Source organism: Thunnus maccoyii, chromosome 24 (genome assembly GCF_910596095.1).
Source record: "Thunnus maccoyii chromosome 24, fThuMac1.1, whole genome shotgun sequence".
Lineage (NCBI taxonomy): Eukaryota > Metazoa > Chordata > Actinopteri > Scombriformes > Scombridae > Thunnus > Thunnus maccoyii.
Window position 1 is genome coordinate 15,591,243 of NC_056556.1, and position 26,125 is coordinate 15,617,367.

At 43.0% G+C, this 26,125-nt stretch overlaps 2 protein-coding genes across 6 annotated transcripts; one reads left to right on the plus strand and one right to left on the minus strand.

Moving 5' to 3' along the window:
• Nucleotides 1–124: 124 nt before the first annotated feature.
• trak2 (trafficking protein, kinesin binding 2) lies at nucleotides 125–17,328 on the plus strand. Of its 5 annotated transcripts, none has more exons than XM_042404902.1 (17): nucleotides 125–242; nucleotides 3,498–3,698; nucleotides 4,907–5,098; nucleotides 8,034–8,093; nucleotides 8,800–8,876; nucleotides 8,974–9,090; nucleotides 10,021–10,239; nucleotides 10,536–10,614; nucleotides 10,718–10,848; nucleotides 11,260–11,334; nucleotides 11,574–11,711; nucleotides 11,898–11,977; nucleotides 12,369–12,509; nucleotides 12,598–12,893; nucleotides 13,429–13,968; nucleotides 14,091–14,190; nucleotides 14,445–17,328. In XM_042404902.1, the coding sequence occupies exons 2-17, from the start codon at nucleotides 3,644–3,646 to the stop codon at nucleotides 15,229–15,231; spliced, it is 3,087 nt and encodes a 1,028-aa protein (XP_042260836.1). In that variant the 5' UTR covers nucleotides 125–242; nucleotides 3,498–3,643; the 3' UTR covers nucleotides 15,232–17,328. The 5 variants fall into 5 exon arrangements, with proteins under 5 accessions (XP_042260836.1, XP_042260837.1, XP_042260838.1 ...); XM_042404903.1 differs by having other exon boundaries at nucleotides 3,545–3,698; XM_042404904.1 differs by lacking the exon at nucleotides 8,034–8,093.
• Nucleotides 17,329–17,429: 101 nt separating this feature from the next.
• trim25l (tripartite motif containing 25, like) lies at nucleotides 17,430–25,950 on the minus strand. Its single transcript, XM_042405479.1, has 16 exons — nucleotides 24,976–25,950; nucleotides 24,296–24,391; nucleotides 23,901–24,134; nucleotides 23,411–23,570; nucleotides 23,257–23,289; nucleotides 23,113–23,151; nucleotides 22,960–23,004; nucleotides 22,805–22,858; nucleotides 22,665–22,712; nucleotides 22,489–22,551; nucleotides 21,217–21,390; nucleotides 20,932–21,054; nucleotides 20,357–20,392; nucleotides 20,195–20,263; nucleotides 19,918–19,983; nucleotides 17,430–19,159 (listed from the first exon to the last, which is right to left on the minus strand). Exons 1-16 carry the CDS (start codon nucleotides 25,603–25,605, stop codon nucleotides 18,585–18,587), a joined length of 2,445 nt encoding a protein of 814 aa, XP_042261413.1. The 5' UTR covers nucleotides 25,606–25,950; the 3' UTR covers nucleotides 17,430–18,584.
• Between the last annotated feature and the right edge of the window lie 175 nt (nucleotides 25,951–26,125).

The following is a 26,125-nucleotide window of genomic DNA, read 5'->3' on the forward strand; positions in this document are numbered from 1 at the left end:
GCGAAGACCCGCCCTACTCTGCCTCTGATTGGCTCTAACCCTGATATTCATACCCGATCCTACCAACTAAACCAACGAGGGCAACGAGTACTAGCCAATCAGAGGTATAGTAGGGCGGGTCGTCGCGGAATGCGGGTGGGAAAAAATACGGCAGCTGTCTGCCCCGTCCCCTCCATTGTTTGAGGTTTCGGTGAAGGGATTGACAGATACCGCATGTACCACTGGAATAATACTGATATAGGGTAAGATTGATGATATTTAAACATATTATTTAACTTCTATAACGCTATAATGCTCCGCTTGTGAAGGATGCTGCCTGTTTGAACCCGCGATGGCACTGTATTAGCTCGGCCATGAAAACATATCTAACGTTAGCGAGATTACTTCACAAAAATAATATTAGATTAAATCAAATATCAGATTTTGTTTAAAAACTGACAGCTAGCTCACCTACTGACCTGTAGGTTTAGCTCATGTGACGGTATCTGTAAGGGCAACGGATTCATCACTGGCTTATGTTAGCCTTTATGTCAATAAATTGCATAACAGTGGCTATAGCTTACACACAGAACAACAATCCTGTACAGTTACTTAAATGCAGCATATTGACTCTTGAGCTTTTCAAAAATGACTATAACTTAACCTAAAGATGTTTACTTTTTTGTAACTTAGGCACATACTTTGGCACATAGGTTAGATGATCCACGAAGCATCACTTGATTTTAGCACAACATCGATCTGTAACATTAATCCCTCTTTAGCTCACCAAGGTTGAAGATGAGGCGCAAACATTTTCTATGATTGTACATTTTAATCCACATAACTGCCTTTTCCGTATATTGAAGTCATGCCAAATTGGAGAGTAGCTCCCGATGATTACTTTAAATGTCTTAAGTCCTGTTTTACCAGTTCGTACGTTTGATGAGCTGTAAGGTAACCTTAAGATTGCGGTTTTTCAAACGGAAATTGGCTCAATCACTTTCTTTACAGTAGAGAGGTGGTTCCCAACCAGGATAGGATACAGAAAAAAAACAAACATATTCTGGACACACAAAATTGTGAGTTTTTTTGTCAAGCTTTCTCTTAATGTTTGCTTTATTTCTTGTGGATTACTGTGTTTACCTCCTCAAGCCTCTAAAAGTTAATCAAATACAACAAAATAAGTCATCTCTCTAGAGCTGCAAGGTTAGTCGATTAGTTGATCATGATTAGTTGACATTTGATGATGTAACTTTGGACTGTGAGGAACTTTAACGGCTATTTTTCTCTATTTTCTTACATTTTGTGGACAAAATGATTTAACCGATGAGTCAGAACAATAATTGCTAACTTACTGCTAGACAAATCAACCAGGTAGACTCTGCTTTATTTGAAGGGTTCACAGACCAAAAAGGATGCTACATATTAATTGTTATGGTTGGTAACTGCCAGTCAGGTTAGACGAGTATTTCACGATGTTGCATGTGGCTGATACAATTGTAATATTAAATTTGGCAAGGCACCACCAGGGATGTTTGCTAATTTTCCAGTCAGAGGTTTCTGGTTATGCAATTAAAAGTCTCTGGTCCAGCCAGTGTCACATGCCTCTTCCAGTGTACTATACAAGCCCCGAAGGCTGTGTCCAGTTTGTCAGATCTAAGATGGGCTGATGCTGTGATGCAGCACAAATAATAGGAAATGGACCCTAACTTTGTTTTTACAATTCTAGTATTTGTTCTGACTTCAGCTTGCAGGTTACTTGTGATTATGTTATTCAGATACTGATGTCTCCACAGCTGCACTTGCTGTAGGTCACTCTGGATAAGAGCATCCGCTGAATGCTTAGATTGGACATGAAGGGAGTTGAGGTCTGTAAAAAGCTGATGTAAGCAGACAGTCCCTCTGGGACAGCTGTGACAGACCAGTGTTGTGTATAATGCTGCTGCTGCTGCCTGCGTTCCACAGAGTTATTTTCAGGGCCACAGCCCGCAATAATCTGTCAGTAACATTAAGTGGCGGTCTCCAGATTGTGGTCAGAATTGTCTTCAGGGTTAAAAACCAACGGAAGGAAATTGTGTGTGTGTGTTCAGTATATTTAACCACAAATCTCCATTTAATTTCTGTAATCTGGCTATATATTTATATTTACAGCTAACACAGTAAGTAATGAGGATTGGTGATATAAGGACATCTCAGTTTCTCAAACTTAACCCCTCAAATCAGAGCACCAGGCTGCATCTTAAACAAGAAGCTGTCTGACTGTGACAGTGTTACTCATGAGATGACTCACAGCCACTTGGTTAAGAGCAGCTCTGGCATTTTAAATTAGGGAAAAAGAAGAAGAAAGCATCTAAAAGCTGTTGCTATGATGAATAATAATAGATGCAGAATTTCTTCACCCGACTCACGCTGATGTCAGAAGCTATTAAAGCCGTTTCATATATTATGTGCATAGAATTACCGATATCAGTCAGTCAATACCACTGTGTCATTAATGAGTCAGTACAATACATCTGCCGGGCCTCTAATGATAAGCAGCACATTTATGTTGTAGCATAGCGTGCATCACAGTAATCTCCTTTATGGAGCAAACTGTTTCAGCTTCACTGTTATGTAAGCAGAGGATGAATGTTTCCCAAGGACCCAATCTTTCCACAGGCATGCTGCTAGAGTTATGAAGGGTGGTAGGAGGTAATACTCTGAACAGCACCTTCTATTTATGGTGTTTTCTGATATAAAGTGCCAATTTTACAGCTTTTTATTGTCACACAATAGCACAGTAACTGACTAAGGACCAGACTGTACGGCAGCACGTGGTCGAATGTCCTTCTGGTTCCCAGTTCTCTTCTGGGAGCTCATCCCTTTAAGAGAGCACATCCTGTCTCATTCTTCCAGTCACCCCTTTAAGCCCCGGAACAGTCCCTACAGATAGAGAGAGAGAGAGGCAACAGGATATGGGAGGGCTCTGTCCCCCCTCCACCTCCCCCTCGGCCCTCCCTTAAATCAGTATGGCATCCAAGTTACAGTATAGCAGATGGACTGCTTTGTGCTTCAATGAATATGACCTTTCATCCATCTGAAAAACTGCCCCGGTCAGATATTCAGACAGAATAAAAAGTAGAAATCTTTTCACTTGATGAGATTTTAAGGCTTGTGGTGGCACGTCCAAGCCGAAAGAAGATAACCAGATAATCAGCAGTTAAAGAATCCAACAGAAAGCAAGACTGTGGGAGGAGTGGGCTTTTTCTTTTTCATCTTGTTTTAAATGCCAGCGAGCAAGTGGGAAGGAGAAAGACAGGAGGTTGACAGAGGGAAGCGATGAATGTTGTCAGCAGCCTGGAGTCAGAGATGCTCTACGCAGACTCACTAGTGATTAGAAACAACATTATACTCAATTAACATCCTCTTTCCTTCAGTCTGTCTCACCAGCAGATTAAACTCATACATACTCTCCGTTCATTTGGCTTCTGAACTACTTTAACATCTTTGACGTCTAACGCTTGTCTGTTCCGTTGCAGGTAACGGTGTGTGTGTGTGTGTGTGTGGGCACCACCTGTCGTTGCAGGAGCAGGATGTGATGCCACAGCCATAGCTGCTCCCGTATTCTGTCCAGCACTGTGTTTGCGAGTGGGGGGGAAGCGCCTCCCACTCTGCGGACGGGGACATGTTTGAAGTCAAACCCCGGGCGGTGGAGAAGAAAGAATCCAGCACTGAGACAGGTACAGCTTTTTTGCAGTGTCATTAATCAAATTTATTAATGGAATATCTTTATCTCAGAGGCTCCAGCATGGACACTAAAAGCTTTTTGGAGATATTCTAATGCTGCTCTGCCAATGTCACACTGCCTTGAAGTACAGTATGCTGTGTACTTGTCTTTGGGCTTGATACTATAGTTAGGCCCATCTGTCCCAGTAAACCACATATTTGCTCAAGTGGAAGGACATCAGCTTGTACAGTGTCTGAGCCAAAAACACACACACACACACACACACACACGCACACACACACACACACACACATATTTTTAAATGCTTCAACAGCCCACGCTTGCTTGTCACTCTAACTCACTCTTGGAGTCCATTTGAGCAGATGTACAGCATATTTGCTGCCAGTTATTTGAGTTCAGTCGCAATCACTGCAGTCTGACAGCCGTCATCTCACCAGGGCTGCACTGACAAAATCAAAACATCCCTCATCATTCAAATACTTTTTTTTTTTACTGTGATACCATACACTAATCTGGTAAAGCCTTGAATTTGCATGATTAAAAAAAAATATATAAATAAATATATATAATTAGTCACATGATTGACATTACAGTATTATAGCTGATCATGGCATCATCAACTGATGAATAATTACAGAGTATAAGTCAACCACGCACTGTTAGAATAATATTAGTTGCAACTGATGATCATTTTTATTCTCTTGATTGGTTGTTTTGTCCGAAAATAGTGAAAAATGTTCTCTGTAATTACTTAGAGCTCAAGGTGATGTCTTTAAATGTCTTGTTTTGTCCAATCAACAGTCCAAAACCCAAAGATTTTAGAGTTTACTATCATGTATCACACAAAAAAAGCTTCAAATCTGCACATTTGAGAAGCTGCAACCAGCAAATTTGACATTTTTCCATTTAAAAAAAATGACTAAAACATTTATTTGATCATGATTTAATTGGTAATTGTCATAATTCAGAGCTACACTGAAGTTAAAGGGATAGTTCAACATTTTTGTTGGAGATTGATACCACCCTCTTGTGGAAGCGACAGTCAGAGTTGAATCAACCTTCTCATCTAACATTTTTTCTCACATTTTACAGTTTAAAAGATCACCCATTTAATCTAAAAATATTCAGTTGATCAATATCGACAGTAATCATGTGATGCTGCACCCTTGATGATATTCTCTCTGTCCTCTGTCCCCACAGATGAGGGGCTGGGCAGCACCGGGAAGCACTACGGCTCCGGCTCACTGGGCTCTGGTTCAGCCGGCTCCGGGTCTGTCTACCTGTCAGACAGCCAGGACTGGGTGGTTTCCCCGAGCTGCTCCCCGGAGGAAGGCTCCGGCCAACACAACGCCATCTCCCCCATGCTGGCAGAGGAGACTTTCCGCTACATGAGTAAGTGTGTGTGTGTGTGTAGCTGCATTAACGATGTCTAACCACAGTTGAATAAATAAAAATGGCTAAATGACCTCTCAGTGTAGCTTTGTTGTCTATCTCCTTTTGATTGGTCAAGCTTGCGGTGACCTCAATGGGCAGATGGTGTGCGTGTGTGCGCGTGCGTGTGTGTGCGTCTCAGCGTATTAGACACGTGAGGGATTCGATTTATTCAGCGCACATCCTCCTCTCAGAGGGATTTACAGCGGAAAATATTTGGCATGGTGTGTGTTTGTGTTTGTGTGTGTGTGTGAACCAGACAGCTCTGACACTGTGTGTGTGTGTGAGAGAGAGAGAGAGAGAGAGAGACAGTGAGCAAGAGGAATCCAGCGATCCAGCCAGCGTTAAGTGTAGCTGAGTTCAAAGCCGGGGCCAGAGTCACGGGACAGAGAGCGAGAGGCGGGGGGGGGAGCAGAGTGGACAGACAGGGGATGAAGACAGGACAGCTGAGAGAAGAGTCGGAAAATGCCGGTTTTAAACATCTACAATGAGGAGGGTTACGATCATTTCGCTATGGAAGGTGAGCTGCGTATGTGTGTGTGTGTGACAGAGAGAGAGAGAGACATGTGAGCCGGTGCGACCGCAGGAGCTGCTTCAGTCACGTCTGCAAGGTCAGAATGTGACAGCGGTGAAGGGTGGAGGTGAAAGTGTGTGTGTGTGTACTGTGTGTTTGCAACCGAAAGCCTTGAAAGACAGGAAATGGGCAAGTCTGAGTTAACGCTCAAGTGTTTACATTCAAACAAGTTTGTTAACAATTGGAATGATGTCACTTCCTGTTTTTTTTCTCTCACATATGCACAATTAGAAGTACATATTTCCTCTACATTGGTGTTCTTGTTGTTTGTTAGATTTATTCAGCATTTCCTCCTCTTTTTTTTCCCCGACATTCCACGAACTCATCCTTTGTTAATGTTTGACCTATATAACTGTTGCACAGCCGCTTTTGGTTTATAGAGGAAAAACACACGCAGTACATGATCGCAATACATTTCCCGCGTGGATTATAGAAGATTTAAGCCGCCACGTTAGATGCAGAATGCATTTGTTTACATGTTCTATACTGGCTCTGTATATGTGTTGCTGCACGTGCAGGAGAAGGGGTACAGTAAGGGAGTCTGGGTTTCATGTTCCTGCTCGGTGATACATTTGCTCCACTTCTGCAGTGTAAAATTAAATGCGGCCTATTAATAGTGCCTGATGCTCTTGCAGAGGCATGTTCATATCCAAACGCCCTCTGGTTCCCCTTAAGCAAACATATATACAGTTTATATAAGGAGATGTGGGAAAATGCCCAGAGGAGTTTGGTTTTTACATATTTAGACAATGTTGACAATGTCTAAATATTGCAGTATTCCTATATGATGATACAAGCATCTGAAGTCATGTTGTGAAATCAGAGGAGTGAGCGGTCTCAGACAGACTTTAAAAATGCTGTTTGAACAGCAGATATTAGACAGTTACACCTGTAGTTTAATGCAAATGTATATTTTCAATGTCAGTTCAGCAGTGAACCCCATACATCTCATCGCTCATGAAGTTTAAAACACACTTTTTGCAAATATTACCATATTTCACCCTCATCTAGTTGAATGAGCGTTAAACAATAATTCTTATTGTTTTGTTAATCTGATAAAGTAGCAGCTTTGTTTGCGATCTAGCTTTTTTTAATACATAAACATACGGTTTTGTCAGCGAGAAGAGATGAGTCAGAGTGTCGACACATGGACAGAATTTAGAGGATCAAGCTAATGATGCTAATACTCTCTAGTCTGGGGAAACTCCGGTTCTGATCTCACACGTGCGTGTCCTGCCTGATCCAACCTCACAACAACAACATCAGCAACACTGACAAGTCTAAAGTGTCTGTTTTTCAAGGATTCCCAGACCTGTTGAATAACTACTGTAGACGAGGAAAAACCACTAAAACACGCCTGTCTGTGTCTGTCTTGGTTCAATATACCAATTCTTGACCTTTGTCCTCAACTTTCATATTCTGTGAAGCAAAGCAAACTCTGTGAAGTTAATTGGTAACCCTTCACACTGTGTCATTCTTTCTTACATTACTTGTTACCACACAGTTTTTTTTTAAATTTACAGTTTGTCAAATAACTAAATGTTGTAGCTGCAGCTGGAGTTTATTGGTGCCAAAGGTCCAGCCAACCATGAATCAGACGGCCAGGGTTCAGTCACTTTAATGTGCGACTCTATAGGTGCAGTGTGCAGAATATGATCAAACCAGACTATGGATATCATTTACACAGTGACACCATGCTTCACCCAGCAGGTAAAGGGATATCTGTGTGTGTGTGTGATATGCATGAGCGATTATATGCATTGTGTATGTACAGTATCTGGCTTCCTGTGTGTGTGTGTAACAAAGATCACTCTCTCCAGCTGAAGTTATATTTAACTTGGTTGTTGGAGGGGGAGCGCAGCGTCCTGATCCAGAGGTCACTGTCGGCCTCAGATTACTGGATGACTGCTCTCATCCATCCGAGCAGCTGCTTCACTTCAAGCTGCCTATCTGTGCTTAATACATGTAATCCCTGCTGATATGTAGATTGTTCTTTACGCAAGAAAAAGGGAGAGAGAAATCCAGCTTGCCACTTTTCTTTAAACAGGTGGAAGGGGGAGCGGTGCAGCGCTGGTGACTCCCATTCAGGTGCTAAAAGCAGACCAAACTAATTGACATGTAGATTCTCTGACTCTCAACAAACTAATGTTTCTGTATGAAGTTGATTTATCGAAGCTTCAGCTCTCATCCTCCGCTAAGTTCTTACCTTCTCTCTCTGCGCCGCTCCTTTCCTCCTCTTTTTATGTCTTTCTCTTTATCCCTTTCACTCGTACACCTTTTTGAACTTTCACTCCTTTTTCTCTCTCCTCTATCTCTCACTAGCGTATCTTGCTTTGGAGCCCTCCTCTTATTCCCACCCCGGCTCTCAGAGCCTCTCCAAAGGTATCTTTCTCTGTCTGTCTGCCTGTTCTGCTCTGTTTTTCAACTCCCTCATATACCGTAGCTTCAGAGTGAGAGAGGGGCTTCAGACCTCTGTGTGGCTCCAAAAGCTGCACTTGAACATGGATCTGGAGCTCCTCTCTGCTTTCTGCATGTAGATCTCAACAGAGATGAAGAGTTTTGCCTAATATAGGTCTGCTGTGTGCCACTTGTAGACAGCTTGTAGTATTGCTGCATTGAATAGTGGGTGTGTGTGATCTCTTTATGACTGTACAGGGCTTTTGTGGCTCTTAATTACATTCAGACCACTAGCAACCACATCGCCATGTTGTGGAGCTCACAATTGACTTCCTATGACATCAGCAGTGTTTTAGCGTCATACCTGAAATACAGTTTGACCGCATTGGTATTTTTATCAGCTGCTGATGCCATTGTGATCAAATGCGGCTGTAGTATGAAAGCAGAAGTGGCTGCTCATGTTGCTTGTGGTCAGAACATTTAATTAGCTAGTAAATGAAGCTGGCATGCTACAGAAGTGTGTCCACTAGTTTTGCGTGATGGTGCTTTTATTTATTATTTAAAATTCTTTTGTTTTCTTGTGGAGTTCCCTGAATGCTAATTTTGCATGCACATGCCACAATGTGCATGCTAGATTGCATGTGTGTGTTTGCTTGTGTGCTGTCCTAAAAGTAAGTTTCTTTCTGGCCAGTCCTCAGTGCCGATCGCGTAGAGCAGATGACCAAGACGTACAATGACATTGAAGTGGTCACGCACCTTTTGGCCGAGGTACGTGTCCCCTCACTTGTAACGGTTTAGTTTTCTACTGAGAAGCAGTATCTAATTGGCCGATTGACCCTGAACACCCTTTGCTCTTACTGGACAGCGGGACAGAGACTTGGAGCTGGCAGCTCGGATCGGTCAGTCGCTTCTACAGAGGAACCACCTGCTGCAGGAACGCAATGAGGCCATAGAGGAACAGCTAGCACAGGCCCTGGACCAGGTAGCTTACACATGTGCACATATGCTACTTACATATTTTTTAATTTAAATTTTAAAATTTTGTGTTAAATTCAAAAACGTGGCTGCCAATTTGTGCCTGAGTGTGCTGATCTAAGTGGAACTAAAAGCTGGTTTAAGTATAGAAGGATCATTAAATTAAATGCATTTACATGCAAAAATACAACCAATGACAATGTCTCATTGGCATAATCTACAACAGGAAATGAAAGCTGTGAGACAATTTGTTTATTTATGATTAATATATCCGAATTAGATGCATATATAACGGTGTCATCTGCAGACAACTGAACAAAACACATTTGTGGAGGATCATTAATAAAGAATATAGAAAAGTAAAGGCCCTAAAATAGATCCTTGTGGTACCCCGTTCTTAGTACTTAAAAATCCAGTTGACTGCAATGAAAACTGTTTTGAAACAGTTTGTTGAGATAGCAAGTAATAGCATAGGTCATAATGACAAACTAAATCAATAAAAATATCAACAAAAATTGCACCTGTAAATCAACCTTCAATGATGAAAATACATCATTAGTGAATTTTACAGGAGCAGTAGTAGTAGAGAAATTAGAACTTAATCCAGGCTGAGATGGAGATAAAATATTGAAATCATTAATGTGCCCTGATAATTGATTAAAAATGTGCTTTTCAAACAATTCAGCAGTTGTGTAAATAATAGAAACACCCACAAAAACAATATCTGCTTGTTTATACAGCGTACACTGTTTCTCACAATTTCCATGGTCATACGTAATTTTAAGACGGGAAATTCCATAAAAAGGGCCAAAAATGTTGAGTTTGTCTCTCTGAATCTCTTATATGACTATCAGACATCTGCAAATTTCATTGTTTAACTCTCTGTGTCTCACACACATTCAGTAATAACTCTCCCCAAACCTTCTCCACCGGCCAGGTTCACCAGCTGCAGCATGAGCTCAGTAAGAAGGACGAGTTGCTGCGGATGGTGGCCAGCGCCTCCGAGGAGAGCGAGACCGACTCCAACGTGTCCACGCCGCTGCGGCAGCCTCAGCAACCAGGGGCGGCCGCCGCTGCCGCTGCTCTCAGCCAGCTGGAGTGTCTGCAGAGCAAGCTGCAGGACTTGGAGGAGGAAAACCTGTTGCTGAGGTCTGAGGTATGAGGAACACAAAGGGTGGATGCTGGAACACTGGAGCTTCACATAACAGGAAAAAATAGGATGTAAAGCTGTTGTTACAGGAAGCTATAATAGAAGCTATAATACAGGAAGCAATAATAGAAGTGTGTATGTCACAGTGGAAGTGGAAGTTAAAGGATTTAGCCTTCAGGTTAGTGTTTTGCTCTCATTGTCCTGATTAATAAGCTTCCTGGAGAAGTGCCTTCATGGTGAAAAGTGTGCTGACACTTGAAATAGTCAACACTTACTGTTTCCTTTCTACGTCTCCACTCCAGGCCTGCCAGCTGAAGAGAGACACCATCACCTATGAGGAGAAAGAACAGCAGCTAGTGAGCGACTGTGTCAAGGAGCTCCGTAAGTGAGACGCATATTCACACTCAAAAATCAAACACAATGTATATTCTCATGTGTGGAATGCTCTTTTTTAACTTTGTGTATATGTGTGTCCTTGTCTCAGGCGAGTCCAACACGCAGATGGTGTCTCTGACAGATGAGCTGTCTCAGAAGAACGAGGAGCTGCTCAGACACCAGGAGGAGATCGCTCAGCTGCTCTCCCAGATAGTAGAGCTGCAACACAGAGTGAAGGAGGTGAGGAGAGTAGAACTAATGTGTATACGTGCATAAAAATGAAATTTATTCACTTTATTAGGGTGTAATTTCAATTCACTTGCTGCATACTTGATACATTTCCGTAATCTGTCCAATAGACTAACAGTGGAGTAACCTATGGCTTTAAAAAACTGAGATTTTGACACATATCTACAATCTTAGCAACACTGATATTAATTAATTGCATATATGTCGGTATCAGTGTATATGTTAACCAATAAGTCACCAGAAATGCTAAAAATATGTTTGTGGTCATTTAGAAACAGTGAATGGTGTCACACTGACCTGAAGTCTGGCTTTGATGATCACTATTCATGTGTGAATGCATTTGTAAGTGTTACAGCAAAGTGTGTTTAAATGCTCACGTTGTGTGTTCTTGTTTCTGTACAGCTGGCTCTGGAGAAAGAGGAGCTGAGGATCCACCTGCAGGCCTCCAAAGATGCTCAGAGACAGCTCACAGCAGAGGTACAATCTCACAAAAACACAGTTAAAATTGAATATTGAGATGTTTGTAGCTTAAGTACAGTTTCTGTAAAGGACCGTGTCACTGTTTTTGTATGTTTAAGCCCATTTACTCACATATACTATGAAGCACTGACCTTGATTTTTAAATAAATTGCTAATGACTAATTAAATTACATTTTAATAGTTTAATAAACAATTAATTACCTTTAATAACCACTGTGTGTGTGTGTGCGCTGCAGCTGAACGAGTTGTCGGAGAGGAATATCGAGTGTGTAGAGATGCTCCATGAGTCCCAGGAGGAGATTAAAGAACTTCGCAGTAAAAACGCTCCATCCACCGGGATGAGAAGGCACCTTTCCTACGGCCTCTACCCCATGGTGAGAGAAACAGTCCTGAGGCACACATTCTCAACAACGTGCCTGTCAGTGTCTGTACATTTATTGATACATTTTACAGTTGCTGCCTAGTTTATCTCCTCTTGAACACAGATTTTCCACTTCACATAAAAATGGTGTTTGTATATGATGCCATTTAAACTTTTGTGTGTGTGTGTGTGTGCACAGGACTCCCTGGCAGCAGAGATCGAGGGCACCATGAGGAGAGAGCTGAGTGTAGATGAAGAGACAGCCTTTGAGAACCAAAGGTAAGAAACCCAAACTTCACTTCAGACTCGAGGAGGCTCAGACTGAGGAAACTACTTCAGTCTTGGTGCTCAAGACTACAAGTTTGAAAATGAAAGAATCTGTTGGTGTGGAGTTAGAAAGAAGTGATGCTACCAGCCTGCTCCTCATTTCTGCTTGAAGCTAGCAGCTCCAGGCTACATTGGCTGTTACTAGAATAACTCAACCAAATCTTCAAGCAAACCATCACTGGTGGAGTTGCCTTGTGGGTAATGTGGGCGCCAGGATTTGAGAAGGAAGAGGAATGCATGGAATGAAAAAGATGATATCTCAGGATCTGACAATGTTTTTGGTTCAGTAGTCTATCTTATCTCATGGACTTTATCTCTGATGATTAATCTTCTCCCGCTGCAGAGATTCCCAGAAGCGAGTTTTCCAGACAGTCCGCTCCATCAACGCCTCAACATCGCGGCCAGCTTCAGCCACCCCTCCTATCCCCGGCTCAGGACAGAGCTCTCTAGTGATGACCGCACAGCCCTTCCTGTCTGCTCAGGGGTATGTTACAAACAAACTATTTGAAACCAAAGCTTTAATTTAATAGTTCAAGTTTGTGTAATTGCTCCTTTAACTTCTGCGTTCGCAGAGAGGAGGTGCGAATCGGCCAGCCGGGCTCCCCGGGTGGAAACGACCTCACCAGAGCCCTCCATCGCTTGTCGCTGCGGCGACAGAACTTCCTGTGTGAGCGGCAGTTCTTCCAAGCTGAGCGCGAGAAGAAGCTACAGGCCCTGTCAGGGGTGGAGGCGGACGGGGACGGCAGCAGCTGCGGCTCACCGATGAGCAGCGTCCTCTCCTTCTCCAACCTGTCGGAACTCTCCATCAGCTCCAGCGTTTTCAAGACCTTCCTGCCTGAGAAGCTTCAGATCGTCAAACCCATGGAAGGTAAAGTTGATCTGTCGCTTTCTTTCAGCGGCACCTCACTCATCATTCACACCTGGAAGCCCCGCAGTAAACTCGCAGTGCATTTTTACTATTTATCACAAAGCAGCTTAAGTGGAGCAGCTGAAGCTATTTGACATTTGAACTGATGTGTAACTGATTAAATCTGAACCATGAAACCACTGATGTCACATGGAGTTTGCATGCTGCTGTACGAAGGAATGTAGGACACCAACGACGTTCCTCCATTAGACAAAGCTCTATCACATCAGCTCTAGGTCTCTGAACAGTGAAAAGTGGACACAATTACTGCATAGGGTCTGTCTGACTAAGTCTGGCCAAAGGAAATGATCAGACTACAGGAACTCACTGAAAATTGGCATGAATGAACATAAAATGTATAAATTCGAAGCTTCCACATCACAACAGGAAAAAAACAATGGTTCACAAATGTACTAATTATAGATAAAATTTGTCTTTAGTTGGTTTTCATTGCTTGATACATTAAACAGAATAACATCCTGACATGTTTTTTCAGGCTCACTGACGCTCCATCACTGGCAGCAGCTGGCCAAACCGCACCTAGCCACCATCCTGGACCCCCACCCCGGGGTGGTGACCAAGGGTTTCCGCCCACTGGCTCAGGATGCAGTCTACCGCCTCTCTGACATGGAGGAGGACGAGGAGGTTGAAGAGTACAGAGAGAGAGGGTCCAGTGTTCTGGAGAAGGGGGCGGCAGAGCGGGGTAAAGAGGAGGAAGATGAGGAAGAGGAGGAAGGCGGGATCACCTTCAAGGTGCGCTGTTCGTCTACGCCGGAGGAGAGGAAAGACAGAAAGCATTCGGTGTCGCCGCTTCCTGCGCCTCCTCTCTCCCCCACCCTGCCGACGTCATCTGGGACACCTGCCGCTACCTGCTCGGTCAGAGCAGACCCCTGCGTGACCCCCGGACCCCGCCATGTCACAGAGAAATCCAGCCTATCATCTCAACCCATTCCAGTAGTCACTACAGCAACGGTCCAATCACAGAGTCAAATTTGCACCTTGACATCAACAACAACAACAACAACATCTTCCTCTGGTAAATTTTAGTTTTAGTGGAAATGTACAGCATGCTGTATTTTTTAGTTTTAAGATGTTTATATTTCTGCCGATTTTTACCAATGTGAGTAAGATTATATGTCTTATTTGTTGTGTGTTCAGTCCAAAACCCAGGCAAGTGTCAGAGCATCACCTTCTCCACCTACACCTTCACAACCTGCCGCATCCTGCACCCTAGTGACGTCACACAGGTCACCCCGAGGTACGTCCTCTTCAAAGGAGAAGGAAGGTTTTTACAATGACAGCAGTGGCAGACTTCATCAAAATGTGTAGTCATTTTTTAAAACAGACACAGACAAAAACAGCCTTTCATTTCTAGCCGGTATCTATTTTGCCAGTTGATTTTTGGAAAGTGAGCTGTCAATTACACGTCTTAGTAAATTAACAAACAGCTGCTGTTCAGATGTTGCCATGCTAACATGTGTCTCATCTCGTCCCTGTCTGCATCTTTTTCAGTTCCCAGTTGTCTCTCATGGCCAACACACCCAGCTCCATGAGGACAGGTCCCAGTACCCCCGTGACTCCCTGCAGACTGAGTCTGGGGGATTCCTTCCCCCCTCGACGCGTCTCTGCGCCTGTCAGCAGCCTCACCAAGCTGGTCCTGGAGAGGGGCATTTCTGCACAAGTCTCCACTGACACCCCACCTTCATCTCCGAGACCCACAACCCGGCAGCCCCTCTTCCACCTTCTCCCAAGCACACCTCCTAACTCCCCCTCGCACTCACCCGTTCCCTCCCCTGTGCCCATGGACACCCGCCATCACCCAGCTGACAATTTCTTAGCGTCGCGGCCGGCAGAGCTTTTCCTCCAGGACGTTTACGGGTTGAATCTGGGCCGCGCCCCACATCCTGACCTACCGAGCCCCTCCCAGGAAACCCCAGCGCTCGCCCCGCCCCCCAAGTCAGGCCGACCCAGGCTCGACTCGGCCAACGTCGGCCTGGTGGAAAGGCTACGGCGGCTGGGATTCACCAAGGTGCTCCAGGGTGCAGACTCCGAGGCTCCAATGCCACGGCAGGATTCTGCCACCTTTGTGTCAGCAGGCGGAGGCAGCTTATTGGACGGCCTGAGGCGCAACCAGAGTCTCCCTGCCATGATTGGTGCTGGTGCACGAGCCGGAAAGTCAGCCGGAAACCCAACACTTCCTCCTTCTCACCCGACCTCCCTGGCCCTCCCCCCACCACCCTGGCACCGACATCTCACCTCCGTCTCCCATCACCCCCCGCCTGGTTCAGCTAAACGCTGATTGAAAGAGGGGGATAGACTCCAGAACATGAACCTCCTCCTTCTACGCCTCCTTTACACCTCCATCCCCTTCTTCCCTCCCTCATCTCTCCTCCTTTCTGCCTTTGGAGAGAGTTGTCAGGGGATCCGGTGGGCAGAAAAATCCCTCCTTTTTATGACTTCATTTTAAAGCACAATTTAATTGAACTGACTGTTTTTAGCGATACCGCAGTGTCTACGTGTGTAGGTGTTTGCTAGTTATTAAGGCCTTAGCTTGCCTCTAAGTGGGTTATTCAGCTCTCAGTACATTCTGGTAGTGTATGAATCTTTTGGTTCAGTAGTTTTGCCGTGAGGCTCTGGATGTTCAGGCACAGGTAGAGGAGATGGAGAGATGGCAACATGTAAGTGGACGAAGGTATGCGGATGTGGATTAGAAAAGAACAGAGTTAAGAAAAAAGGCATGAAAGGAACTAAAAGCATGGTCTCTGCATGTTTATTCATGTCAGAAGAGAAAGTAAGTGGAGGAAGGTAAAGCTGAAGAAAGAAAGGCCGAGCATCCAGAGTCTTGCTATTTCAAGGGCTTGTTCTGCAGTGGGTTGGGAAGGTAATCATGGTAGCCGACCGTGCCCGCAACACAGTGGATGGTTTAGTGTAAGATGAAGTGCTAGCTGGCTAGTCCTACAACAACACACAGCATACTGCCAGGCTAACCTTGTAGTCAGACCATTCCCCTAACATGCCAGTATTAATATTCTAATGATTTTTACAGTAGAGCATTGTTGCACGGGTGTCCATGTGCTGTTCCCCTCCCCGCCTCCTGCAAGCGTCTACGTCTGCATGACATGTCCAAAGCCACCTGCGAGTCGCCTACAGGTCCCAGCATGCACCTGTCGGCAGACGGGCGGGGCCAGGCTGAAGGCGAGGTCAGAACCAAATCAGACGCTGGGAAAATAGGTCTGCCTTTTCCTTCAGGTCCTTGTTTTTTGTGTGTTTTTAATGGTCAGAGGCCTTAAGTAGAAGCCAGCACTGTTCTGATTTGTGTTCAAATGTTTGTATATATTAGTTGCACTCAGTGGGATTTGAAAGTTTTTTGAGGATCACTGCTTGGTTGAAAATTTCACCACATTGAGAGGCTCAGTGGGCCTTTAAAAGAAAAACAGCAATTGTGTCATTTAAATTTCAGCCACCATGCTTATCTCAGGCCCATGATGGATGTTCAGGTTCAGTCCGTTAAGAGGGAAGACCACTGGCACATTTTAGTTGTATATCACATCCAGGTTTATTATAAGTTTTCTATGTTTAAAATTTGTCTCGGGGCTATTTCAGAGTGTGGTATTCCTGTAGGAAAGTTCATACTACAGGCACCTTTTAAAATATAAGGAAGCTTAGATCTTTGTGCTTGATCCCTGTGACCTTTCAACCTTCAGTGCTGCTGTCCTTAACATCCGTCACTCCAACCACACTCCCCCACAGTTACTGCACTTTTACTTTCATATTTATCCTTTGTTTTACAGACATCACTATTTGAAGTATATAGATTCTAACATTCTAATATTAATGAGAAATTAAGTTTAGTCAAATGTGTGCCTGTTATTCAAGGCTTTAGTAACAACGTCAACTAACATTTTGTCATAAGATTTTAATATATATGTAGCATTTGCAGTTTTTTTTTTCCTTTGCAGATATTGAAGCCCACAAAAGGGAATCCAAATCTGTTAATCAAGCCAAAAGTATTATTTTTTATTTTTAAAGAAATTGAATAATCTGGCTTACAAATGTGTATACGTGATGCATTTTGTGGTTTATAACATATGTAACAATTTAAGAAGAGCTTCATTTTAATGTTTGTAGGATTGGAGAGAAGAAGAAGGAAGGAAGGCACATTCAGACTGTTAATATCTTTAGTTGTAGTTGTCAGATCCACTCCGCTCCTGTAAAGCCCTGTGCTCTTTGATGTCACATGGTTATGAGTTATGCAGAAGGAGGTTCAGGTTTGGATAAAATATAAAATGTCCCGTGACTTCTTCATGCCTCCCCCCTAAGATCATGATCCTCTGTAAACTACTCATGGCTATTATTCAGTTGCCTCTTTTTTTTAAAATAAAGCGATGGAAAATGACTGACTCGCTGGTTTATTATTACTCATACTTGATGGAAGAACTTGTGCAGAATGTCTTGACCCAAAAATGGTTTGTAAGGTGTCACACACAAAAAAAAGGCCAGAACTGAATTTTTAATACATGACTGGGAATAGTTTTAATCGTTTTATATAAAAAAGTTTTTGGTCTTAAACTGAGACTATTTACTATATTTCAGATCATGACACTCCAACTTGAAAATAAAAACTCATGTCTACTTGTATGTACTATGGGACACAGTGTTTGGTGATGAAAAAAAGACATTTCTGGCTTTCTGGAACAGGTTTTCAAATATGTTCAACTTCATAATATAACAGTACAGTTAAACACCTACAACCATGCTAATAGCTCTGTGAGACTGTACTTCAGCACAGGCAGCACTTAAGCTAAATGCTAACATCCTCACAATGACAATGCTAACATGGTGATGTTTAGTGGGTAATATTTGCCAGTTTAGCTTGTTAGCATGCTAAAAATAGCTAATTAGCACAATGTACAGCGGAGGCTAATTGGGGGTTTTGCAGGTATTTGGTCATAAAAACATTAAAATTTTGATCTGATGGTGCTAGATGAAAAGTCACCATCATTGCAATTTATCTTTCAGGGAATTTCTGTATTATGGTAATCCATTAAACAGTTAGAAAGTTATTTATATTTAATAGTTTTCAGTTGAAAAAAGGTGTTTCATCACAGAGCTATTGACAGAATAATTATTGGAATAGAACAAAAGTTTCAACTTAGTTGTAATAAACTGAAATTACATTTGGTTTTGACAGTCATCAGTTATCAGTCCCTGCATGTCAAGCTCAGTCTACTGACATTTTATCAGTGGAAATGGTACAAAAGGTAGACCAAATGATCACAGTCCAGCCAAAATTAATTTTACCTGCACAGTTAAATAAAAAGTAGCCCATTTCCATGGAAAACCACTCAATCTGGCAGCACTGGTGATGGATTGACAGATATTCCCATCACTAGAGTCATATAGCTAATGTGGCTGTAAACAACGCAATGTTTACTTTCTGTATAAAACAGAAATTTCTTTCACTAAGTGCATTTAAAATATGAAAAACGAGATTAGGTGCAACCACCCTTTCAAAATCTTCCAGTCATTGTGGTCCTACAATTTTAATGAGTTCAATCAGCATGAACACATCCAAGCTGCTGTGTTAAACTCTGAAGTCTGATGTCATGAATGCAGCATTTTCCACCAATCACTGCCCTCCAGCCTGTATCCTTACATGGGACAGATCTTAATGCTGTCAGAGCTGGAGCAGAACTGGCCAAGGGCAAAGTCCAGACCCACCCCAACTCCACTCCCCACCCCGAAGGCAGCATAAAGTGGCTGGGTGAAGTTTGCACGGAAGGTGTGAAGGTGTGTCATGCTTTCTGCCACGCTGTAGAACGCCAGCGTCCCCATGGACAGATCCAGGTAGATGCCCAGACGGGGGGAGTAGGTGACCGGTATGTCCTTCTTCTCATTGTCATGCATGGCTGAGCAGCAGGTGTCTGACAGTTCCAGGGTCCAGGACTGGGCGTTGTAGCCAAGCCCCGCCCTCGCATCTGAGCCTTTCCTGTTCAACGCCCCATAGGCTATGCCCAAAGAGGAGCCCCGGCCTCGCCATTCCACCTCCCAGTAACACCGCTGGGCGTACAGAGGGCTCTGGCACATCACCTGGGTCCAGCCATCAAAACGCTGGGGAGTGTCATGATAGGGCTGCGCCGCCCCCTGCAGGGTGGCTTTAGTGTTGCCATCGGAAAGAGTCAGACGTTTGTGGGCTGTGTTGGGGTCAAGGGTCAAGGTCACAGAATCTAGGAAAGAAAGGGTTTAATGAACAATTATTCACAAAATCTTGAAAATTAATAATATTCATTAAGCATTAAAGTTAATTCTTAACCTTGAAATACTAGTTTAACAAAACAATCCCAACTCAAGGTCCACTTACTGGCTTTTTTCAGAGCTTTTCACATAGTCTTCATCATGGAGACAGATATGTCAACATGCTAGCTTAGCAGCTCTTATGGTTTCATCCATAGGGCTTTTACAATTTTGTCGTCCATGTTGATGAAGACCACCTAGTACCATTGAAAGCTCCACAAAGGAAACTGGTAAGTGGATCTTGAGTTGGGATTGTTTTGTCAAACCATTTCCAACACCAAGAATGAACTTTCATGCTTAACTTTTGAGAAGTCAAACTAAAATAAAAACAACTATGGATGAAACCATAACAGCTATTGTGCCCGCATGCCACAAAACCATCTCCATGACAATTGAGCAACTCCATCTACTGATGACGACAATGTGTTACAGTCATAATTGCTGCAAAAAGCTAGTAAATGAACATTGTAGTTTTAAACATGCTCTGTGTGGTAGTTATTTTATACACAGGAAGTGATTTATGTTTTTTTCTTTGGAATAAACATGGAATAAACAATAGGCACCATCGCACAACTTTTTCATCAATTCCAGGAGCAGACATGGTGGTCATTTGTTCAGACAAAGTGTTTGTGAGCCTGAGCGCTTAACCTGCTCAGAAAATGTCATATTGTAATTAAACATTCAGACTCACACTGTAGGAACTCCTCTCTGGTCCTTGGCTCTGGGGCCTGGATGCTGTCAATGTTAATTTCTCTCACTAGAAAAAAGCCACAATCAGTCAATTCCTGCACAGCTTGCAAATATTTAGAATGCATATATTGATTTACTTTATTTTACATGGTTTTCTAATTTGTTTTATGCTGTATTCATCATAATATTTTTTCATTTCTTTGCATTTTTCATTCATTTTTCTTGTCTCAATAGTTATAAATAGTTGAGGATTAAATCACGCAGATAAAGGTACTTACATGCAGGGAAAGCCGGAGCATGATTCATGGAGTCAGGTGTGGGCGTATCCAAGAACAGGCTAGGGTTAACTGTCCAATGAGAAAACAGAGACAAGTGATGTGCAAGAGACCCAGAACCAAGTTATTGAATTTCCATGTGCAACATGAAAGCTGACATTTTACCTTCTACTGGTGTTTCAGGCAGAGCAGCCATCCCCCCTGTTGAGCACAAACAGTCACACAGTTAGACACTTTGAAATCCAGAGAACATCCACTTACTTAGACAGAATGATGACGCCTACACAAGGCAGGTTCAGGTTGGCAGTATTTGAGATGAGATACTGTATGAATTAATGAATATCTGTCAGGTTTGGGGTGGTGAAGAATAAGGACAACAGAGACAAGAGAAGAAGCAGATGATTATTAAAGTCGATGAAAAATAAGCCAGGCTGAAACATGAACCGGATGAAATTAATATTCTTCGTAAGCAGCTTTGTATCATTATTACTTATTATTCTCTGTATTAAATGTCTACTCAGCCAGCCACAGCAGAAAGAGGCTAAATGATTTTCCTGCCCACTAAGAGTAATTCATGAATTACTATAGCAAATAGCTATTAACAGCTGGCCAGGTTTTGCATGAATTGCATGTCCTAATATATATCAAAAAGACACGATATTTATGTTTTCCACAGAGAACAGCATCCAGATCTCATATCCAGATTCAATCTATCCCTGCTTTTTCTCATCTGATCTTACATAGGTTTCCTCCTGCAGATTGTGTGTTGTTGGCAGGGGTAGCTGGGGTGACAGGGGTGGCTGGGGTGGTGCCACGGCGATGGGAGCGGAAGAGGCTGCTGATCGACGCCATCCGACTGAAACCTGGCCAAACCAGGACAGACAGAGGAGACAGTTGAAAAACAAAAAAGTGTTACACTCTCATAAGGGTATATATTGTTCGTCAAAACTGCACTGTTTTGCGAGTAGGTGGTGGCAAGCGGTAACAATTTGGGGGATTTTTTTGTAAAAAGGTAGGTTTTATACCTCCAGTTGATGCTGGTGCAGGAGCTGGAGCTGGAGCAGGAGCTGGGGTGGCTGGGATCGGAGTAGGAATTGGGACTGCGGCAGGGGCAGCCTGGCTCTGACTGGACCTGGCCCAGAGAGACTGGGACTCTCTGCGGCTGGGAGTGGGGCTGGGTCTGGTGTTGGCCTCCCTCACTGTTTGAAAGACATGAGAGATGTCAGATCAAGGTTAGGATTACGATTAGTGTCTGTTAATAGCTAAACGAGTGACTGCTCTTCCCAAAAATTTCAGTAATATTGTCAGTTACTTATTATATTAGTTCCCTATCCAAAATAATATGCTTGATACTCCCCCGACAGTAAAGGGAAAATTTAACATGTATTGTACAAAAACAATATTCCATACCTCACTCATCTGTTATATTTAGCTAGTGTAACCTAAAGGCAGACTTGCAGCATTATATTATAAGCCAGATTAGTAATATGGAAGTGCAACTAAGTAACTAAGTAAGTACAGTTTATTTATATAACACCTTCCTAGATCAGACTGCACAAAGCAAGACATTAAATAGATTCACAATATAAAAATAATGAATAAAAGGCCACTCCGTTTAGTTTTTAACCTGAAATGAGCAACAACTAAAAAATCCTGATCAGAAGATCTTAGAGACCTGCCAATAAGGGAGTTGGAGTAATTGAGATCAGATGAAATAGAAGTTTGAATCATGTATATCTCAGGTTGAGACATAATAAATCATATTGGCAGTATTCCACAGTTGACAAAAACAATCAAACACTTCACATAGTGGTCAACAAGAGACAGTGCCTGGTCAGGATTGACACCTCTATTTTGTCATGTTTTGAGGGTTAAAAGAGATGTATAATATAGTATCATCTGCATAGCAGCGGTAAGATATACCTTTACATCTTCTGCGCAAGGGGAAGCATGTACAAGGCAAACAAGAGAAGACCCAGAACAGAACCTTGAGGCACACCACAAGACAAAGTTGCAGATGAGGAGATTCAGCAGCAACAAAACAGAACACTACCAAGGTGCCTGAGAGGTGCTGTAACCAGCGCAAACCATACTGAAACACTTAACATAATAACAGAGTAAATTTACCATGGAACAGCGCCTTTTATAAAATGTGAGGAATCTGAAAAATACATTTCTTGAACTAAGTGCAGTATCATATGAAAGTATGAAGGAGCAGCCGCATGATTATCAGGAAGTCTTGGCTTTTAAATTAAAGTCAGTGCAACCTCCTGCCAGGAAAATCAGAACGAACCTACCTGTCTCTCTTTCCTCTCTCCTTTGTCTATCCCGAGGTCTGGGTGAGCTCGTATTTCCTCTGTCTACAACAAGGAGGAAGAATAGTTTTAAATATACACATACACATTGTGGTGACAGACACTGCAGGTTTTTTCAAAGTTGTTTCAGTTTAATTCAACAGCGCACACAGTCTCACCTCGTGGTATGTCTCTGCTCCTCACGTCTAGGCTTTTAAAGCCTAAACCTGAAAAGGAAAATGTGAACACCATGTTTAACAAGGACTGTGTACTGAATTACTTTTGATGTTGTTTCATAAAGCAAAATAAATGTTAGTACCCAGTCCTCGTCTGTCTGTGCTCCGTGTTCCAACTGAGATAGTAGGTGTAGAAGCTGTGAGAAATGAAAAATAATGCATATATTAAACATATTCATATAACAGAAGATAACATGAAAAGATGTAGTGATGGCAGACAAAAAAACACTGGACATACCTGGTGATCGGCCATTTGTGTTGCGAAGACCCAGACCAGAAAACACTAGTGAAAGGGAGAAATCAGAAATTAGTTTTTCTGTGAAATGATTTTTAGGATCATGGGAAATGTAAGAACCTATGATTTATTCAGATTTTATAGTACAAAACTTACATTTAAAAAAGCTGCCTTTCTGTCCTGTGCTCCTGTTGGCTAGATGAGATAAAGGAAAGTCCCTTTTACACAAGAAATCTCAACACCATTACAGCTTTTGTTATTGTACGTTCATGTTAAAAAGAAAAAATGTTTGGAACTTACAGTCACCCAGAGTGAACAGAGTTGTGTCATTGACTGGAAAAGCACAGACAACAAGATGAAAAAAGATGAGACATGACAAGAAGGTCAGACAAAATAAGGTATGACTGGACAAAAACGAGGCAGGACAAAACAAAAAAAGATTTCTGTTTCAGACCTTGTTTGGTGATCTTGCCCAGCTCCTGGTTGCACAAATCCTCCACTTGCTCCCTGAGGTCCAGGATGGCGTCACGAACAGGCTCAAAGGAAGCTTCTGGATTGACAACCACAGGGGGCAGGTCCCCAGACTCCAGGGGACTGCACATGGACTCACATGTCTGAAGGGAAATATGACCTTTTTAATGAAATGCATGGCCTATAGAAGCCAGGCATAGACCTTAAACTGTAACTTTAAAGGATCATTTTCTTTTTTATCAACAAATCCCATGTAGGAGCCAAACTGGCAATGAATTGATTCTACTAACAAGTATAGTGTGTGTATATAACGTCTGATATATCTTATTCCTCTGTGCCATTTAGATCTATTATATACAGATCTATTGATGAATTAAGTTTCACCTTAAGTCAGAAAGAAAATACAACATAACATAAATAGGTGCAAGGTGATTTCTCAGTCTAATAGTCACACACACTCCCTCCATCTCTACCTGCAGGTAGTGGATGTGGTCTTCACAGCGGGCCAGGTCCTTCATCTCCGTGCCTCTCCTCTTCAGCTCCTTGATCTCGGCCTCCAGGCTGTCAACCACCTCCTGGGCCTGGCCCATCTTCTCCAGGCCAACCTGATCCAACACCTCCTCCAGCAGCTCCTGCAGACGCTCAACCGAGCGCTGCAGCTCGGACAGCACCTGCTCTGTGTCACCGTGTACCCTGTCTGCAGAGCGCTGGGTGGCCGGGGATGAGTGAAATCAATATTACAAGGTTCATGGGGAATTCGATCTTCATTTTAAGAACTAGCTGATCAAAAGCTTGCACTTGCAAAACTGGTGCAAGTTAACCCAACTCGGAGAGTAAGCTCATGAAAAATACAACTCAGCTGACCAACCTTCATAATTTCCATCATCTTTTTCATGTCTTTCAGCTCCTGCTCTCGGTCTTTGAGTCTTTGCTGATTGTCTGCCTGAATCTCTGTCAGCGTTTTCTACAGAAAAATACAGTAGGACATGACATCAAAAACAATTTACATCAATATCACACACACACAAAAACACAAAAGGGTGGAGCGTTATGAGCGTCATAAATGGACAGGAATGTAGTTAGGAATGTTCACAGCCGGGCTGAAGCCACACAAAAGGAGACAAGACGACACCTTAAACAGAAACCCATCACATGGAACAATGGACAGTTAACAGAAGGAGTGGTGTGCTGTACATACATAGTATTGATTGTCCCCTATTGTGGAAACAGCTGCCCACCTTCCATTAAAGGTGGAAAGACTGCTGTCCAATTTCATGATCTTTTATGCATGTTTAACTTGGCAAATTTCAGTCATACTGTTAGGTTTGCTGCTGTCAAAGGAAAACAGCAGTATGTTTACTAGGCACAGCTAGTCAACATGTATGTAAAACTCACTTATTTCACAGTACAACTAGTAAATATTGTGTTGTAGATGTCTTAATTAATGTTCACCTCATAACTACTAGAGCTTAACATCTATTAAAAATGATTTTGTCATTTCCCAGATGAGACCCTCATGGGGTGCCTGCAGCATCCATCCTTGCTTACCTGTTTCTCTAAGCGCTCGGCCTTGGTGGACACACACTCATGGCCTTTGTGCAGATTGCTGGTGCACAGCCAGCAAATAAACATCTTGCACTGGCGACAGAAGAACTCCTGCAGGTACTTGTGCTGGGTACAGATCTTCTCAGCCAGATTGCCTGTGGGGGCGATCAGCTCATGCTTTTTCAGGGCCTTCTGGGTCTGGTGGGGCTTCAGGTGGGTTTCGCAGTATGAGCTCATACACACCAGGCAGCTCTTGACGGCTGCCCGCTGTCCTCCTTTGCACATGTCGCATGGCACAGCTGCTGAGGACAGCTTCCCTTTGGATTTGGATGAAGAGGAGGCAACACTACGGGCGCTTCGCATAGATTCTCTTACTTCAGACTTGAGGGCGCCTTTGCGGAGCTGCTCCACAGCTTCAGCCAGCATGGTGTTCCTAGACAGGGAGGGCTTGGGGCAGAAGGTCTGACGGCACTGGGGGCAGCTGTAGATCCCCTTGGGGTCGTCCTTGCTCCAGTAGTCCTTGATGCAGGCCATGCAGTAGCTGTGCCCACAGGGGATGGTGACTGGATCATTTGGGAGATCCAGACATACCGGGCAGTTAAACTGCTCCTCTGTCCACAGTTTCCCACTCATGATGACTCTGTCAAACACAGCAGGAGGACGAAACAGGTGGATAGATGGGAGAAGAGAGAGATTGTTAGCAGGTATGACACTCAGAGATTTTTAGTAATATAAAGCAGAAAAGTAGAAGACATCCAGAGATGTGAAGAGATAGGTTTTGACTCAAGGGAGGAAAAATGCTGTCTGATTAAAAGTTGTTCTTGTCAGGTGAAAGCAAGAAGTGGTGAACTGGGAGGGGCCAGAGCCACCAGGCAGGTCTAGCGGGGAAAACGGGTGTCAGTGGAAAACTGCTAAATGCCAGCAGAGTAAAGGTGTGAATGACTGATCTTTTTATCATTTCACCAAACCAGAAGTTTTGAGATTGTTTATTTAAAAGATAACCTTCATATCATTATCATAATGTTGAAATACTCAGTTACAAGTAAAAGTCCTGCATTTAAAAGTAAAGAAGTTTTAACAACAAAATGCACTTTAAGAATCAAAAATGAAAGTATCTCCATCTCTAGTACTTTTATTATTGTACATTTATTAA